At 31.8% G+C, this 20,268-nt stretch overlaps 4 protein-coding genes across 7 annotated transcripts; 3 read left to right on the top strand and 1 right to left on the bottom strand.

The window, feature by feature from the left end:
• Window positions 1–253: 253 nt before the first annotated feature.
• On the bottom strand, window positions 254–931 carry LOC117241835 (transcription elongation factor 1 homolog). Its single transcript, XM_033508002.1, has 2 exons — window positions 720–931; window positions 254–643 (listed from the first exon to the last, which is right to left on the bottom strand). The coding sequence occupies exons 1-2, from the start codon at window positions 833–835 to the stop codon at window positions 511–513; spliced, it is 249 nt and encodes an 82-aa protein (XP_033363893.1). The 5' UTR covers window positions 836–931; the 3' UTR covers window positions 254–510.
• LOC117241834 (phosphatidylinositol N-acetylglucosaminyltransferase subunit P-like) lies at window positions 841–2,100 on the top strand. 4 transcript variants are annotated; one of them, XM_033507999.1, is made up of 3 exons: window positions 841–978; window positions 1,309–1,437; window positions 1,521–2,100. In XM_033507999.1, exon 3 carries the CDS (start codon window positions 1,695–1,697, stop codon window positions 2,085–2,087), a length of 393 nt encoding a protein of 130 aa, XP_033363890.1. In that variant the 5' UTR covers window positions 841–978; window positions 1,309–1,437; window positions 1,521–1,694; the 3' UTR covers window positions 2,088–2,100. The 4 variants fall into 4 exon arrangements, with proteins under 4 accessions (XP_033363890.1, XP_033363889.1, XP_033363888.1 ...); XM_033507998.1 differs by lacking the exon at window positions 841–978 and adding an exon at window positions 1,020–1,215; XM_033507997.1 differs by lacking the exon at window positions 841–978 and adding an exon at window positions 1,020–1,219.
• A 127-nt stretch (window positions 2,101–2,227) lies between these two features.
• Window positions 2,228–3,826, top strand: LOC117241833 (methylenetetrahydrofolate reductase). The gene is made up of 5 exons (XM_033507996.1): window positions 2,228–2,634; window positions 2,705–2,922; window positions 3,019–3,179; window positions 3,254–3,576; window positions 3,655–3,826. Exons 1-5 carry the CDS (start codon window positions 2,432–2,434, stop codon window positions 3,701–3,703), a joined length of 954 nt encoding a protein of 317 aa, XP_033363887.1. The 5' UTR covers window positions 2,228–2,431; the 3' UTR covers window positions 3,704–3,826.
• Window positions 3,827–3,977: 151 nt separating this feature from the next.
• LOC117241831 (probable citrate synthase 2, mitochondrial) lies at window positions 3,978–18,620 on the top strand. The gene is made up of 4 exons (XM_033507995.1): window positions 3,978–4,295; window positions 15,425–15,580; window positions 16,316–17,239; window positions 17,328–18,620. Exons 1-4 carry the CDS (start codon window positions 4,251–4,253, stop codon window positions 17,592–17,594), a joined length of 1,392 nt encoding a protein of 463 aa, XP_033363886.1. The 5' UTR covers window positions 3,978–4,250; the 3' UTR covers window positions 17,595–18,620.
• The last annotated feature ends 1,648 nt before the right edge of the window (window positions 18,621–20,268 follow it).

Genomic DNA, 20,268 nt, shown 5'->3' with positions numbered 1-20,268 from the left:
GTTTAAACTCATTAATACTCATAAAAAGTTATAGCAAAGACTATTTTATTTATATTGTCATTACAACTTCTTAATTTTTATAATATAAACATACAGTAAAAACATTACGTGTCTTCTTTTCATATAAATATTCGTAGGTTATAGCAGTCATATAATATTTTTGTCATTTTTAATGTAAACATTCATATCCTTAATTATTAAGTACAAGAAGCTCATATATATATATATGATTATACAAATATCGTATATAATTAAAAATAATACGATATAATACTTCATATACTACATATGGGATATACATATCGAGTTTTGTTACTTTAAACCAATGAAATATTAAATTTACGAAATTAAATGTCTTTTCATTGATTCATAGAATATATGTATAGCATTAAGTTGTTGCTTATGCATTGCACATGATGTGATATCCATTTATACTGAAGTGCTGACAATTTACATTTAAAAGAAATAAATAATACTATTAGCATTGACCTGATGCAAAGATAGTAAAATTTAATTTGCACTTTCACACGCATCAATCCAATCATTATACACATCTAAAGGTTCTGAAAGTAAATTGATTGTGGTTTGAAAGTCTTCTAAGCAGACTCTGCAAGTAATTCTAGCTGTGTTCCTCGACTTATCCCTGCAAATAAAAAGAGAAAGTAGTAAAATTGAAAATTGAGTAGTATAAGAATTGTCGATAAATGAATTATGCGTACATCTTAACCTCACACGATTTTTCGTGATTGCAAAACGGACAATTAAATTGTGTATCTAGCGGTTGAATAGCTTTCTTTTTACTTGGTGGCTTCCTTTTACTTTTTCTTCGGCCCATTACGTTTGAAGTGTATCAAATTATACTGATTCACCAATTTGTATTAAGCTTTGCTACTATTTGTGTTGTAAACTGTTGCGTATAATGACCGAACACAGAGTATGATGCCATGTGATTCAAGAAAAATTACTATATATTACTAGGTTTGTATATACATACATATAAAATAAGTTATATAACTTTGAATATGTATCGCATAATTTGAGAATTATAATCTCATTTCGTGCAAAGTAATTAAATTATTAATTTATTATAGGACGAGTTATAAAATTAATGACTAAGTATCATATGTAAAAAACTAAATATAAAGGAATTTACACTATAGGAAACATACGTAAATTAAATAATAATTACCGCTATTGCTGTAATGAGTACTTTCAGTGTGTATCCTTTAAAATAAGTAATTTCACAACATCTTATGTAATTTGTAAAACATTGCACGTAATTACAAAAATAACCTTAATTTTGTACAGAAATTTATCAATACCTTTCCCATCAAAAAGGGAAGCAGAAATTGCTTATCAAGTACTAATAGTTGATAAAGAGCCCTCAAGAGGTAGTATTACAAAGAAATTGACGCTAGATAATAATTTATTACAAATGTAAGTTTTCCCATATGTATTATAATAGCATAAGCTTAAATATATGCATATTTCATTGTACTAATCTATAATACTTTTTATAGATTAATTTGTGGAACCGAAGCACGAAAAGTTAGAGTGGCATTAACATCATTTTTTGATAATTTAATTTTAGTAACAGAAACTATGCAACTTCTTGGTCCACCTGTACCAACTTACAATTATTATTAAGTAAATATTCATTGTTAAAATTATTTCCATAGCATAACATATATAAAATGGAACATACCCCAGCTCCATATGGACCAAGATCTGTTTATGGATATGCTTTATACATAGGTTCAAATATGCTATTCCTTTTATTCCTGGTATGGGCCTTAATACCAGATCAAATTTTACATAATTTAGGACTAACATATTGGCCTTCTAAATACTGGGCTGTAGCAATACCAATTTGGGCTTTAACTGCCCTTGCTACATTTGCATTTATTATTTACCCAGCTATAAACTTATCTATGACTCCAGATATTAATGATATCACCACTATTACAGATAAACATTCACGTCCTAAAAAAGAAATTGTTCCAGGTGGTATACCTTCTGTGTATGATATTCCAATAACAGAAGTTTGTAGGAAGTTGTATTTAGCAAAAAGAAGTAACAATAAGTGACATTAAAAATTTATATATTTTAAAGGTGTTAAATAAGATGTAATAATCTATGAAATAAATTTGAAATAATATAATGTAAAAAATTTTAATATTTTACAATATATTCTGGGAGTTAATATTTTGAGAAATTTAGTTTAATAATTTTGCAACTATAATGTTAAATTTTTATTTAGTATTACTTTAGTATTACTTTAGTATTACTTACAGGAAATTGGTCCATTACATTAAACTGATTATGTATTTCATACATTGCGCAATTTGATATCAGTAATCTTATATGGACTGAGTGAGGCAAAAAATTATATAGTTGTTAACTGTACTTTCTATATGTACATACCGAAAAAATGAAAAAATTTGTGTCGAAAGATAAAGTGCACGATCCATGTATTGATGACGAATGTGATAATATTGCAGATCATTTTCGGTCTGTAGATACTAAACGCGAAATGATTGATTTAAGAAAAAAGCTACAAGATATAATCAAGACAGATGCTATATTTTGTAGTTTCGAGATGATGCCTGTAATAAGTAAGGATCTTTTGCAAAGGTTTGTATGTTATGTATTTAATAATGCTTAATCTATCTATGTTTCTATAAATAAAAATTTTTGTTACTAGCTTTTTTACAGAAATGAATAAGTACCATCCACTTTTTTATGCATTAACATGGCATAAAAATGATATGAAAGATTATTTGTCTTTAGATATATTTAATATACTCCCAAATAACACGCTCCTTCATCTTATAGCTAAAGATTTAACTTCCACTGATGTAAAAATTATATTAAAGGAAGCATTAGAACATGGCATATGTAATGTTTTTGTGTTAAGGGGTGGTAATTGAGAATTGTTATAAAATGTTTCATGTTTAAAAGACTCTATTTATGAGATGAAAGTTTTCATATTAATTGGATTTTGTAAAACAATTTTAGATTCTACAAAGTCAAATAGTGAATTTTCACATGCAATTGACTTAGTACGTTTTATAAGGAATCAATTTGGTAATATATTTTGTATATGCATTGCTGGTTATCCAGAAATGCATCCAGAATCATCGTCTAAAGAAATGGATTTGATTTATTTGAAAGAAAAAGTAATTAATTTCTTTCACTTTATTATTTATTTATATATATAAAACGAATATGTTAACATTAATTTTATTTAAAGGTTGATGCTGGTGCAAATTTTATTATCACACAAATTGTCTTTGAAGCAAGTATTTTTATTAAATTTGTGAGTGATTGTAAAAACATTGGAATTAATATTCCAATTATCCCAGGTATTTTTCCAATTTTGAATTATACGTGTCTCCAAAAAATGGCCAGAATTTGTAATATCAAAATACCTAAAATTATTTTAAATACTTTGGAATGTATAAAAGATAATGACGAAGAAGTACACAATTATGCAGTAGAAATAGCTACAAATATTATAAAAAAAATTATTGCAAGTAAAACTGCTTGTGGATTCCATTTCTTCACATTAAATAAGTAATTGTTCACTCTAATAGAAAACATATAACGTAAGATGTGCTTATTTATATTTATTTATATATTTATGAATTGTAGACCATCATTATCATTGGAGATATGTGATAAACTTAATATCTTTCACTAATTTTGCTTGAAAATGGAAGAAGTTTAAACAACTAAATAATTCTATTACTAAGATAAATAATAGTAAATATGGGAATCTGCATATGATCTTAACAAATATATCGGTTTAAATGTATTCATATTACGCGCCAAATTTCTCATTAATTACCAATTCTCGAAACTCTCTATACTGGAACAACAGTGAAATATTATATTAAATTTATTACACGAATGACATAGGATCTCTATTAAAATTTATTGTACATTTTAATCTCTATGAATGTACTCTTCTACATTTCGCTTTTCAATTTTTTTAAAGTACTTATCAAGAATAGTTATAAAGTTAATTTTGATATTTTCCATGAACATAACATGGCAGATTTATATGTAGACATTAAATGATCCTTTGGGAACACTAACTGTTTTGCGCATGCGCGATAGAAATATTTGTGACGAACGAAGAGAGCAGTTAGTTGAGTTGGGCGCCAGAGCTCCGCGTGGTCAGTTGGATAGTTGGTGTGACAGTAACAAGAAAGAGGAAGGATCCATAAGCCAGGATATAAAGAACAATGGCACTCTTCCATTTCAGTCCAAAACGTTGCTTGGAAGTTCAGGTGCGTGGTAAATGAATTTACCAAAAATTGATTGGTCTTAGTACACAATATGATATTTGAATGATTCCTAAACCACTTCACGTTGTTCCGGTGCGAAATTCGAAAGACAAGCAGGTGTTTAACGTGCATCATTATTTTTTGTAATAATAGTTGATAATTTTTAATAGATAGTCATATAAAAATAAATGGTTTTTTTATTATTTATCTCTTTCGAAATGCTAGAACCTTGCACCGTTTAGAGCTAAGACGCTATTCGGTTTGGCTATGTGGTTCTGGGTACCAAGTATGTAGTAGGCGTTCTATCGACCAATAGTCTAGTAACTAAACACGATCAAAACTGTCGGTATACAAATTTACAAATTTATAGCAAATCATCTATGTTAATGATATCTAGACAAAATATTGGGTCATGTTTGTTGATTCGATAGATAAAATGTGCTATAAAATAAACTGTGAAAGGTTTGTCTCGAAGCTGTTCGACGTATTGAGCGTGTGCTCAGAACACCTTTACAAAACTCCAACAATGCACATTATTTTGGGGCAATATCTCTAACATGGATGCAGCTTATTATTAATCGAATCGTTGCATTTAGTGGCGATATGAAATATTATGGAAACCATAAAATGAATATATATTGATCAATTGTTTAAAACTGTACATTGAATTACATATCGAGTGATATAAGGTTTACCTGACCGACAGAACTTGGCATTAATTTAGACAAGCTTGATAGCCTGATACGTTACGTAATAAATTTTTAAACGATGCATAATTATTGATTACTATTTATCGTAAGTTAGAGACCGGACATATTAATTGAGCCGTAATTATGATGATTTTTAATTAATACTCATAAAGGTAGAATTAACTAAATATTTTAACTATTGTTTTACATTTCGAACATTTATAAATGAAATTGTCGAATTGAAATGTAAATGTGTATAGCAGCAGTGGACACTCACAATTCGCATGAATGAAGTTTTGATACAAGTTGACATATCCTCTTTGTCCTAATCGATGAAAACACAGAATTCCCCGTGATCGCGTATATGATAGGGAAAAACAATGCAAGATACATAATATATTTGCTTTGTTCGTTGATGTGAAAATTAGAAGGTTAATCTAGTGAAAATTTGAAAGCTGTCAGTCTATTTTTGCTGTAGCGACTTATCGCGATAATACTTGATATATAATACAAAATATGTGAGAATCTCTTACGTCGATACACATGTCCATTGAGAAGTGCACGACATTATAATTTCGTAAGGTATCACAATTTTAGAACGAATTCGAGGTCAAAATCTGTGTTGTCCTTGTAATCTGCATTGGCCGTTCCTTCATTATGTCCCTGACAAATATTTGCTTACCTATGAAACTTCGAATTGATCATGTAACTTTTTCGATATTACTATCCAAAATTGTACACACATCCGGTTTTAATTTCTATTAATTCTTCTTCCTCAGTTTTATGAAGGGAATTAGATACATTGAAACTGATTTTTAGGAAAATATATTAATATTTGATTAAATTATAAGTTTGATTATTGGAGTCATAGAAAGACTGAATGAATAGTTTCATACAAAGTGTATGTACATCTACTGTAACTTTTGGCACATTTAGAAACTCTTCGCTCAACTTGTAGATGGCTCGCCGATTACCTAATGTTATAGATATATAAACGTGACCTTCGGATCATGTAACGTGCTACTACTTCAAAACCATTTCTTCCTTTTCTCTCTCCTATACAATATAAAATCGTTTATTATTGTCACTTATCATTAAGTAATATAACTTGACAATATCCTAATATAGCAAAAACTTTAGTTTATATATAGAAGAATTTATTGGCATATATGGTCGCAATGAAAACTTCGGCTACAGGAAAAAGTTGGATTTCATTGTGTTTTACTCATTTTACTTGTCATATCTTCTTCTAATCTGTATCAAATTCTTACAATTCAATTTAAAAAAATTACAGATTCTTTATTGCATATTCTATATTGGAAAGGTATTACAAAGTATATTAAGAATTAAGAGTTAAAGCTAAACGTACAGTTGTCGACAAGACGATTGAATTTCAGGGTTAATAAAAATTGGATCATGCATGACACCCTCTTCTCGGTCATTTTGGCGCCATTTGACGATTATATGGCGCGAAATCAATTAGATAATTGTAGTTTACGGGTGTGTTGTATCTGGCAATGCCCTTCAAATGTTTTTTAGTTATGCAATTAATGATAATGAGCAGTATGAGCTCTTCTATGTACAATAATGAGCAAAATTCAACACACACTCTTTAAAACAATAATTTTTTTAAATTCGACCAACTGACTTAATTTTTTTGAGAAGTTAAAAGGATTACTTTACTAGATGCGTAAAAATGTTTCGAAGAAATTACAATCGTTGTTTGGCCGGAATCAGGCCAAAAAAAGTAAAGGTTGCTTTTTAAGAATTTTTTTTAGATTTAAACAACACGTTATGAAGATTTGTGATCATAGTCAGAAATATACAGGGTGTTCCAATTTTTTTTCGGTCAAACGTTGTCAGTATATTCAAGGGGCCAAGAGAAGGAAAAAATTGTCATATAAATATATGTTATTGGGAGCATTGTTAAAGAGTTAACAAAAAAGAAAGATATGCGAAATGAGCGGCAATGAACATGCGTTACTACGATACAAAGTATAAATAGACCGAGAATACTTACATCTAGCAATAGTCAAGAGATATCATAATACCTCTACAACTTAAACTACAATTCCATTTCAAAATGTTCGCCAATATAAGACAACTGTCGATACAAGATTAGCAGTGACAAAAAATTGGATTTTTATTCTTCGAAGTTCCCGTTTATTGCTCGTTGAAGTTAGAAGTAGTAGAAGTATTATATCTCCTGACTACTGCTAGATGTAAGTATTCCTGACCTATTCATATTTTGTACCGTAATAACGCACAATTTCGTATATAGTTTTTTTGTTATAACTCTTTTCTGGTTGGAGTGACATATGCTTATATCACATTTTTTTCTTATCTTGACTTGTAAAAATATACTGACAATGTTTGACCGAAAAAAACTGGGACATCCTGCATATGTTGAGAATTTTATCATTGCAAGGTGATGTAAGGATCTGCAGATTTTAAGACAGAAATCGTGAAAGCTGTGATTTTCGCCATTTTTAATCGTTTGTAATTCATAGCAACGTTAATCGATTCCGATGAAATTTTCGATATATACCTATACAGGGTGGTTGGTAACTGGTGGTACAAGCGGAAAGGGGGTGATTCTATGCGAAAAAAGAAGTCGAAAATATAGAATAAACATTTTTCGTTTGAGGCTTTGTTTTCGAGAAAATCGTCTTTGAATTTTCGCTCGGTACGCGTGCACTTTATCACGCCTCGTTATAACGGATCTCACTGTAGATCGTTGTCTTGATGGAAAAATTTAAAAAAGAAAAAAAGAAACAAAATTTTTATTCTATATTTTTGACTTCTTTTTTCGCGTAGAATCACCCCCTTTCCACTTGTACCACCAGTTACCAACCACCCTGTATAACTGACAAATCTATAAAACGAATTGTTTAAATTTTCATAACAGGCTCAGATAAAAGAGTTGTGAAAGATGATCCTTACTATTTCCTTCGGAATTTCATTTTTTTTTCTTTTTTCAAATTTCCTTTCAAATTGCTCAAAATCATATTTTTATATGTCACCTAATAAACTAATCCTTCTAATATAAAAAAAAATCGTCATTTGATCGAATTTTAGAAAATTAATTTTATTTCAAAGTGCGGTGTTCAGTTTTGCTCATTACTGTGAATGTTGCGAACATATTCGTCATATACCTGTCATATACTTATTTATGCAGATTATGATAAGATAAAAAAATGACCCGCTCACAACAACAAATTTCGCTGATATTTCACTTTCCTGCTTATGGAATTGAACGAACAAGAAATTAATAAAATATATCGTATTCGGCGGACAATTTTAATTGCTTATAGGATTGTTTTTTACCTTTTGAAAAATGGATCAAATTATAAAATTTCACTTGATGTTAAAAGAAATTCGAAAAATAGTTCATTTGGAAAAACCACAAAAGAGAGAAAAAGAAAGTTAACAGGAAATCTATATAATATTCATATAATTAACATCGATGGTTTACTTCTGAAGTGTTTTTAATAATTTACCCAGCAGATGCCATGGTTCGATGTGCAATAAAATTTACTCCTTCTCAAATTCTTTTGTTTTTCCTTTAAATAAATATAAATTCATTTAGATATCGGTAATTATGTATGTATATAAATATACAGGGTGGTTGGTAACTGCTGGTACAAGCGGAAAATTTTTTTTTTTTTAATTTTTCCATCGAGACAACGATCTACAGTGAGATCCGTTATAACGGGACGTGGTAAAGTGCACGCGTACCGAGTGAAAATTCAAGGTCGATTTTCTCGAAAACAAACCCTCAAACGAAAACTTTTTATTCTATATTTTCGACTTCTTTTTTCGCGTAGGATCACCCCCTTTCCGCTTGTACCACCAGTTATTAACCACCCTGTATATAAGTATACAGTCTGAAATAAGTTAACATGTATATTCTATAGCTAACAGACGATGTGTTTTTGGCCTACTAATCGATATTTATTTAGTTTGTCGTTATTGAGTTTTTTAGAAAATTAATCTTGCGATTGCCATTACTACTTGTACAATGATTCATTTTGATTATCGTCGACTCTGATAAGCGGTAGTTAAGATATTGTTGCCGTAACACATATTTGTTTTTTTGACTCGCACAAGGATTTGATTAGATTTTACGATTCAGTTGAATTTAATTTCGCAACAATTTATTTGTTTCGTCCAATTTCGAAAATTCTTTCGTACCCGTATTGCTCAAAAACGGTTTCAAGTATGTCGAAAAATTTAGAATTCCTTAGCGAGCACGCAGAAACTTGCTCATAATGAGGATCGGTGTAGTAAAGAAAGGAGAACTGGTTCTCGCCAAGAACACGGTGATGTCAGCCTACTTTCAATCGAGAGAGGAAATAAGGTCAGAGATCTTCATTTCGCTGAAATGTGCATTCGCATATTTTCTTCGTACTTCAATTTCCGTATTATGGAAAAGATCGGCCATGAAACGAGTAGAAATGAAAATTCATTTTATATGACGTCACCGTGGTCACGGAAAATTCGGACTCTCGAGCAGATTAAGATAACCTCGACTTGCACCAACGAAATTTATATTTCATATCGATAAATGAAATGTCTAAAGACACGTGATTCGATCGTTTTGCCTGATTGAATTAATAAATATCGACAAAATGATTAATTTATTCGAGTTTATCAATAAGAAACTAAATTGTAATCGCGATAACATATTAATGAGTAATGCGATTGACCTAATGCACGCGAATAATCCGGCACATATAACATTCGCGCCTGTACCCAAAGTTCAACGATAAAACCATAGAATGGCTGGACTGTAGGAATGTATCGTTGTTCGTTGGTTGCGACATCGTGTGAATTTTTGCTATACCATAAATTGTCCGTTCATTACCAAGACACTGGGGCCTCGTATTTCTTAAAATTCAAACTTCTTTAGCTATTTTTTTACTATTTTTATAACTGAATCGTAGTATATAGACAGGTATAATAGCCGATTAATGGCAAGTTAATGAATTTATGCAACTATTATCGTTATTCTAGTAGCTGATTATTTAAACAAGATGTCCCGAGTTGTATAATAGCGAGATGGCGAGATTCAGGCACATAATCGTGCTTACGTATTAAGGAATGAACTTTTAGAAAGAAGTCATCGTAATACCACATGCGTCAGCACGCATAAATCATTGAAAACTAGAGAGAATTTAAATGATTACTGGTGCAAGTAATGTCATTGTCGGTCACATGGTGTGAAGCGAATCGCGCGCGATGCGTGACGTCAAATCTGTGAATACATATATTGTGAACACGTGGGATGATAATCTCTGTTCATCGTGACATAACCAATTCACAGATCCAAAATTTAATTGACCACTCGATCTCGTTGTTCTTTTCACTCTTTCAGACGTACGTTAATATTATATGTCGGCGAATCGCGGCCGAAAATCGGTCGCAAACATATAACACGTAGAATATTTATATAATTTGAAAACATTATCACACGTTGTTTTACAAATGTTATCTGGTTAAGTATCGTTGTAATCTGTTGGCCGATAATCTGTTGTAGTAGATTTATATTACCAAGATATTTAATTATAGCTAACTACCAGGATCTAATCTTTGTTGCACATTTAACTAGACGCCTAAACATATAAATCAACCTCATGTTTAGTTGAGATTAGAACACTATTAAGAAACAACGTATTACATTTTACCTTTATCGTTATCTATATCTATGCAGGCAGTATCTTCACATAAGGAAAAAAAAACGCTAGCGTTAGAGCATCTTATGAATTAATTTAAGTTATATCTGTATTTATCATTAATAAACTTGATTTATCATCATAAGAATATAATGCTTTCAACTATCTTGTACGAGTTGAATATCTTTTAGCACTTACGATAGAGCTAATCGGATGAGTGGTAAACGAGTTTCAGGTTGGAAATCAATTTCTTCGATCGACCTATGCATTACTAAAGTTCTCTCCTTACCAATACCAGTAGCGAATAAAAATAAATCATTTCACAAATGATTCTAATTACATCGTATTGAAATTTCCATACCATAATTTCAATTTTATTAACATTTAAGCGCCGATCATAGGAAAGCTTCACGTGATACCAGTTTGTCTCATATATCTTGCTAGTCGTATAAAATTAAGAATTCGATTACATGTAATTTTGGAAGGTTTTACTTAATTAAGAATTACGATAAATTATTATGCTTACTATTGTTGTATTTACATATTTATTCGTCATTAAACGTATAACTTACATATGTATACATATGTATAACTGATAATTCAAGGTCAACGAATATGTTTCCTATTGTCCTCTACATTTTTTGTTTTCTATAGTATTGAGGATAAAACGAAGTGACTTGCACGCGATGAAGGAAAAGTCATGATATGTTACGATCATATAGCATAATGTATGTACACACGTAACAGGCCATCTGTGCTATTATGATAATACAAGATAATACATGATTTACATACACAAGTTCAGAGATATTTATCTTTCGTATCGACGCTAATCAAAACTTTCCAGGTTTTTATATGCGATTTATCCGATCTGGCCAAACATTCAATCAGGTGATATATTTTTTTGGAAAGTTTAAATGTTATTGTGGTTGTTAGACTAATAAATATTCTAACGATTCAACGAAAGAAACGGAGTAGACTATATTTATTTTTTGTCATTCAAAATTTATATAAGATAAAGCAGAGAATATAAAAATAAGGTAGCATCGACAAAAGTAAGATTGGAATCCAGATGTATAAATATTGAATATTACTTAAGTATTAATTATGTAGAAATTGGTACACCAACTCGTGTAAACTACCTAACGCTACGTAATACCATTTATTCATTACGAGATATCTCGAGTAATATTTTACACGAGCAAGGAATCAAGTATTGAACTTTGTTCGTAGGCAGCTAATTATCGCTTATCATAAAAAGTTGGGACTTTGTAAAAGTGGACGCTATGTTACTGTAAGTTGATATTTCTCCTTTTTCCTTACTTTCTTCTTGTTTCATCACATCAGTTACATCGCTTTATTTTTACTCGCGCGTAAAAAAAGAAAAATATATGAAAAATGAAATGTATTTCAAGCTATTCTCGGATCGATTTATAAATTGCAAGGATTATATCGGAAATACAGTGAAAGTTTACGGTGAAAGTTTCTGATTCGGATTCTGAACACATGTTAGTCTTCTCTTGACTTACAGCAGTGACAATTTTAATTATAGTCATTTAACGCAATTCTTAAAGAGAAAAGATACAATTAACTAACTAGAATTCATCGTATACTCGTTAGTGAGAGATTACAAATATTTTCAAGATAGTAAAGCGACAGTTATATTTTACATCGTATTCCGATATATTTCAATCGAAATAATGTTTCTTTACGTGATTTATTTTCCTTTTACTAGTAATCAATCAATACAAATAGATAAATAGAATTAGCATTTCTAGTGAAATTTTAATATTTCCACTCGATCAACTGATCATCATCAACCTGATTCACAACGATACGCATAACGGAAATAAAAGTCAGTCTCAATCTATTCAATTAGTATTTCGTTACATCGTTGTGGTTACCACCTGATATCCGTCTTATGTTACGTACCGAGTATATTGTTACTTGCAGTTGAAGCAATACATTCTTGGAATGTGAACGGAATAACGCATAACGTACAGATTGAGTTGTAAACTCGCTTTATCCTTATGTTGCAGTTCGATAAGCAACATTATCCAGGTATTTGATTTTGTTCGACGGAGCTAAGCCATCGAAAGTAATTAAGAAAATTATACAGGGTGGTTGGTAACTGGTGGTACAAGCGGAAAGGAGGTGATTCTACGCGAAAAAAGAAGTCGAAAATATAGAATAAAAATTTTTCGTTTGACGCTTTGTTTTCGAGAAAATCGACTTTGAATTTTCGCTCGGTACGCGCGCACTTTACCACGTCTCGTTATAACGGATCTCACTGTAGATCGTTGTCTCGATGGAAAAATTAAAAAAAAAATTTCTTTTATTCTATATTTTCGACTTCTTTTTTCGCTTAGAATCATCTCCTTTCCGCTTGTACCACCAGTTACCAACCACCCTGTATATTCAAACACTCTTATGGCCATGTACATGGAATAATCAATACTTTTTATATTAAAATACTACTACGTCGAGTATTTATTTTTAATTTTTAACATTACTTTCACTCATAGCAACCAACACTTAGAATAATAGAACGGTTATCTACAAACCGGATAATTAATTCACTCAACTATCATGGAAGCGATTATTCAAAAATTTAAAGTTACAGTCCAAAGTTTCCAATCAAATAATTCTTCCAATTCAAATAATTAACCAAAGATCAATTCGTGTATAAAATCGTGACATTTCGTACGACACCTTAAATTTCGCACGTCCCGGTGAAACGTATGTAATCATTTTTTTAACATTGAATATCCTCGTGTTGCGAAGGACACATTCTTTGCATCCAATTTCCTTATCACGTGTGCATTATGTAGTGTAGGTTAAATTATAGAACACGTAAAACTACTTATTTTTAGTCATAAACCACTTGGAACCCTGGCCTGTATCCAGATGTAACATTCCGTATACATGTACGTATTTAATAACGTCTAGGTGAACCCTTGCACTTATAAATACAATACGCTAGCCAGAAAAAGAACAACGTAATCCTAAACTATAGCACCGGCACAAATCATTTGCTATAGAACGAATTCTTTTTCATAAGAATAGATATAGAATTATTATGTAACAGGATCAACTTTCGTGTTATAATTAAACGATACTTTCGAGATACTATTTTCGTTTAGTGATAAATCATTAAATCACGCGTATATAATTGCGAGATTTGTATACCTTCGACGCGTATGTAGAGAATCGCGTGCAATGATCTTATAAGATGCATGACAAATTTAATAGAAAGGCCAAGGTCACTGGCGACTCATATTCAGCATTCATTGTATGTACGTCGAAGATGGTCTCGTCCGGTGTATAGTGTGATCATACAATATTACTACACTCGTAGATGACTCCAGTCAAAAGAAAACACCTATCACTATGATGGACTGAATTTTTGATTTAACAATTTTTCAATAATCTACATTTAAGTATTTCATAACGGGATCATTGTATAACTAGAGACTCTAATTCGATAAAGTCGGTCCAATAATTACGAACACAATTTCTAAAGAGTTCTTTTTAAAAAATTCAATATTATAAACATAGAGGATGTTTGCACGTGATAAAAAATATGAGAAACCATTTTCATACATTCTGTTTTTGATATCGAAATCGATTGAAGTTAAACAAGGAATATCGAAATCCACTAATTCTCACCGGATGTTCCATTTTACTTTTCCGTTGTGATTTCACCTCGACCTAATTCCTCATCGTAAAATGCGGTCACGAATCGATGTTCTCTGCCCCAGCTTTTAGCCTGTATTTACCGTTATCTAGAGATTTCTACGCTAGTCTGTAGACAATGACTTGCTATGGAAATACTTAACGATAAAATAGTATAAAAGATTTAATAATTTAAAAATACGTATAAGAAACAGAGAGACGAATCGTATGATATAATCATCAACGTAACCGACTTACGCGTGTTTCAGAAATAACTTTCTGCCTAACAGTTATGTCGGAACACGAATAGTTCATTTCAGTTTTATTATCGCGTAGGAGGTATTTATTATAACAGTATTAACTGTATTACTGGAAAGAGAAATGTTTATAAAAAATAATTCAACCTAAGATTATAAAACCTGATATGCAATTATGCTACGCAATGTCAACTGTAATAATTCTTTTAACTTAACGTCTTCCAGTACTTTTTTTCAAGGTCTATGCATTGATAATGAACTCTAACATGGAGCCCCATGACCTCGAGCGAGGTTTGAACGATATATTGAAATTCTCATGAATGATACCGAATTTATATTTCACAAAAAATTGTCTTTATCAATAGCAGACGTTAGCTTTAATATTTTATCACTTTTTTATTATTATAGACGTCAATTTAAAATGATCACGATATTCGCGCAGGAATTAGCTCTTCACGTGTATTCTTGATCGAGCAAATATATCATTACACGCAATTCGTTCTTTTTACGTAATCCGGCAATTGTCGCCGATTATTCGTTACAACTGGTAGCGCCGATACATAACATTCTGTCCATAACGAAAATTTAATTACATCCATCAGGTTGAACGAGGAAAATTATTTTACGATGCCAATAAAATATTTACCTGTCTTCGAACTGTTATCACCACAAAGGCAGAGAATATCGTAATAATTTAATTTTCACGTGTCCTAGTTTCTGTTCTTATTATGTAACAATTAATATTTATGTGAATTAAAGATAATAAGAATTAAAGCGAGATCAAAAATAAATTCAGAATATAATCCAGAATTAATTTCTTCTTTTCCTTTTTACAGAAGATAACTTCGACCATATTCTTAAGATCATTGAGCGATGCCTCCACCGATCTGAAAAAGGTTCTGGCTGATAAAATTCCGAAGGAGCAGGAACGTGTCAAGGCTTTTCGTAAACAGCATGGATCCACCAAAGTTGGAGAGGTCACCGTAGACATGGTATGCGTCTGTTCGCGCAATTTCCAGTTATCATGCGTTTTATATACGTTTTACGTACTAAATATCTGACGATGAATAAATTATCATGCATCGCAGCAATATTATTGCAAGAGCGGAACGTCACGCGATGAACGTTACGTATTAACATATTAAGCCACGTGGAAGATAAGGAATCTCACTATGAAAGACACACTACGAGTTATTTTTTGTGACATTGATAAATGTCTCGCGAGTGGGTGATAAAGACCATGAAATCAGCGCGTATGCCGCGTGCTTATCATGTGATCGCAATATACATATATAGGCAGGCTTTTAGGTTGCGGGTAAAATTCTGGCTGCCTAATAATCGGAGAACAAAATCTCGCAATTTCTATATCAATACTCGATGAACTTTATTCCTTGTACATCACGTTCTTAGAGATTTTTTAGTAGCGATCGAATTCTTTGTGTTTAATGAGATCCAACCAAGCAAGAAATTATGCTACAATATGAGACATCTTTCCTTTTTGCCTCTTTTGCCTTTATTTTATATGATACGTTATACGTTTCTCTCTCTATTCTTATTTATAAAATCAAATCATGATAGATGTGAAGGTAACATTTAGGCCAGTCCAAAGTGCGGTTCCTGTGGTCGTTACATCAGACATCAATGTCAGTGAATACATCTCTTCTTTTTTCTCCTATCTTTTTTCGCCTGATGTTGATATCGCGTGATAACTTTTCGTTACTTTTTAGATGTATGGTGGTATGCGTGGAATTAAAGGACTTGTATGGGAACCGTCGGTCCTGGATCCTGAAGAAGGTATTAGATTCCGAGGAAAGTCGATTCCAGAATGTCAGAAGCTTCTACCAAAAGCTAAGGGTGGTGAGGAACCGCTTCCAGAAGGTTTGTTCTGGCTTCTGATTACTGGCGACGTTCCCACGGATGCCCAAGTGAAAGCAGTCTCTCAAGAATGGGCTTCCCGAAGCGCATTACCTGATCACGTAGTCAAAGCTCTGAACAACTTCCCCAAATCGCTTCACCCCATGACTCAATTCTCCGCCGCTATTACTCTTCTAAATAGCGAGAGTGAATACGTGAAAGCGTATACAGGAGGTGTACACAAGACCAAATATTGGGAAACCGTTTACGAAGATTCGATGAATCTGATCGCTAAATTACCCGTAGTGGCTGCCACAATCTACAGAAATATTTACAAGGGCGGTAAAGGCTTGGGATCCGTCGATGCGGGAAAAGATTGGTCTTGGAATTTCGCGAACATGCTCGGTTACGACAATCCACAATTCATCGAACTTATGCGCTTATACCTAACGATCCACTCTGATCACGAAGGTGGAAATGTATCTGCACACACAACTCACTTGGTAGGTTCGGCATTGTCTGATCCGTATTTGTCATTTGCCGCTGGAATGAACGGCTTGGCTGGTCCTCTCCATGGTCTTGCGAATCAAGAAGTGTTGGTATGGCTAGAAAAGTTGCGCGCTCAAGTTGGAGACAGTCCCAGTGACGATAAGCTGAAGGAATTTATTTGGAACACGTTGAAGAGCGGTCAAGTCGTTCCTGGATATGGTCATGCCGTACTGAGAAAGACTGATCCTAGATATACATGCCAGAGAGAATTTGCATTGAAACACTTGCCGGATGACAAACTGTTCAAGGTAAAATTTCAGAATGAATAATTTCTTTAGGATTTGTATTAAGCTTTTAGCTTGTTGTCTATTAATGATTATATTTTTATATTTTCAGCTTGTTTCCCAAGTATACAAAGTAGTTCCACCCATTCTTTTGGAAACTGGCAAGGTAAAGAACCCATGGCCAAATGTAGATGCTCATTCGGGAGTTCTACTGCAATACTATGGAATGAAAGAGATGAATTATTACACCGTCCTGTTCGGAGTATCGCGTGCTCTTGGTGTTCTGGCGTCCCTTGTTTGGGATCGAGCTCTCGGTCTTCCCATAGAAAGGCCCAAATCTCTAAGCACTGATCTTCTCATGAAATCTGTCAAAGCCTAAACAACTTTATTTATGAAAAATCGGTGTCACCTTTTAAGTTTGTGACACACCACCATCATGGTTTCAAAAGTAAAGAACTGACTGCTTTCTATCATAGTGAAAATGTTATTAATACACAGACAGGTGTAATCTTCTTGAGCTCATTACGAATTCATTTTAAATGACTTCAAGGAAGTCGTTTTAATTGTTGAATCTTATCAAAAAGATGTAAAATTAGGTATCGTCTCACGTAACGATATGTGCTTCGAATGTAAACACATTAAAAATAGGTTTCGCAGTTTACTGTATCGCAAAAACTTTTGCCTACATCTTTTAATAACGTGTTCATTCACCTTTTTCTGTTGACAATGCAGATTTCGTGTAAAGGAGGTAGAGTTTTTGCGATATACTATAAGCTACGAAAAAGATTCATCCGTTAAATATAGTTTAACTGCCAAACCCTTTAAAAAGATGTAATATGCCCATTAGTGATAAACACAATTCATTGTAAATATATTTGCCACTTTGTTTAATTTATAGAGCGGCGATTTTAGAAATAAAAGTGACGTAATTCATTATACAGTTAGTAAATCATTAAAACGTTCACTACAAAGCTAAATATGCGTAGTGAAGGTTTTTCAAATATTGTAAATTGAACAGACACTGCCAAAAAAATATCAGAAATTTTAGAATATACATTGAATCACAATAATTATCCTTACGGCTATTACTAAATACCGTACATGATTACTAAATACCGTTTTACCAGCAGAAGTCTGCAAAATATAATGGCTCTTAGTAAACTATGTAAAATACAAAATAAATAGAGCTAATAAAATATGTAAAAAATGTTGCAGTGTTTGCGCACCAGTTGTTGATTTTAGATTCTTTAACAACATTATAAACTCGGCTCAATCACATCGATCTACTTCGGTGAACTTAAATTTTAAAAAATGATGACTAGTGGTAAACCCACTGTTACAAGAATGAGTGAGTGTGTGCGATACTTTATTTATAAAGAACGTGAAAATAAATCTTTCAAAAGTATATCTGGCTTTTTTTGGCACTTTAGGATAAACAATTGAAATATAAAAATATAAGATAAGTAAATATTTTCAATTTATTTTTTGTGACTTGTATTTTTATTTCATTTTGAATTATTTATTTTTAATTGTTATTCGTATATCAAAAGAACAAATAGAATATAATAGATTATATAGTTTAAGATTATACAATACATAGTATAAGAATTTTAAAATAAAAATATAAAAAGCTTACTGTTGTTACTCTTATTACAATAATTCTATTATTCGTTATTGTGAACCACGTAAAGAAATATTCCAAAACCAATACTCAATGAGTACCAAATCCCCGTACATTCCACCGAATTGTGGTAGCAAAATCGTCGGCATTTTTGTAAAATTATCGCGCATGATTTAGTACAATTTAGATGATAACAGCGCGCGGTGTTACCGTGGGTTGTTTGCAAACCGCCTAACGATGTAATACAATTTTCGACACTGATAATGTATCGAATGAGAGTCATCCTTCAAATTCATCGTACTCGCCAAAATAAGACGCTTCAAGGTCCGCGCCTTAATCTGTTACGAGCTTTTCTATTTGCGCTTGAACTCTATCAAATTAAAGTTTTAAAGCATATATATATACATGTATTTCGCTACATGAAGTTTCTATCAAATGTTTAAAGCGAATTAATATTGACCAACTCAGAGGAATTTATCTAAACAAATTGGACCACTTAACGAATATTAATGTACTTGACGTACATAGATGACTATGAAAAATTATTGCAACGAATGAACTGTATATTATGTAAAAAAATTCAATATCGTATACACAGAAAAGGTTTGCTCAAGAAACAGTCGAGAAACGATTTTATTCATTCTGCTTTTGGAATCAAACAGTCCAAGTTATGCAACGATTGTCAAAATCTACAGATTGTTACCAGCTTTATCTTCCCATCGTGGTTTCATCTTGACCATTTTTTTGACCTGCAGACAATTCCCCGTGCTCGATAGGAATGCTCAACTATAGTAAAGTATGAAAAACCTAATAGTTTAAAAACATCTGTAAAAAGAAATGTCCAATAATATAATCATTGACATAACCGCCGCATGCAATTCCGAAATAATTTCTTTTTTGTCGCGCTAAAATCTAGATGATTAATTTTATAACGTAAAAGGTTTATCAATATCAACTGTATTACTGAAAATAAAAATGTGTTGATAAGAACTCAAAAAGGGGGAACAATAATATGCATTAAACAGGCAGAAAAGATATTACCGTCTATCTTCGTGGATTATGAGATCTAATATGTATAATTATGTTGTTTGATATCAACCGTCATAATTCTTCTAATTTTTGAGTTTCCGGCACATTTTCGCAAGATCGACGCATTGATAATAAACTATAACGCGAGACCCTATGACCTCGAGCGAGTCTTGGATGATATATTGAAATTCTCATGAACGTTGACTCTTTCTAAGCACGAAGCAATGTTCACACTTTGTGTTTTGAAATTATACATTATTCGTAATGATTAAGAATTTATATTATTTTAATTGAAGAATTGTATAATATCGGGTCGATATAAAAGAAAATGTATACAGAAAAGTATTTTAATATTTTTCTAACATCACAAAAATTATACTGTTTTAAACTATTCTATTTTATA

Source organism: Bombus vosnesenskii, unplaced genomic scaffold (genome assembly GCF_011952255.1).
Source record: "Bombus vosnesenskii isolate JDL3184/JDL3185 unplaced genomic scaffold, Bvos_JDL3184-5_v1.1 scf7180000016261, whole genome shotgun sequence".
Lineage (NCBI taxonomy): Eukaryota > Metazoa > Arthropoda > Insecta > Hymenoptera > Apidae > Bombus > Bombus vosnesenskii.
This window is presented reverse-complemented; position numbering and strand designations above follow the sequence as displayed.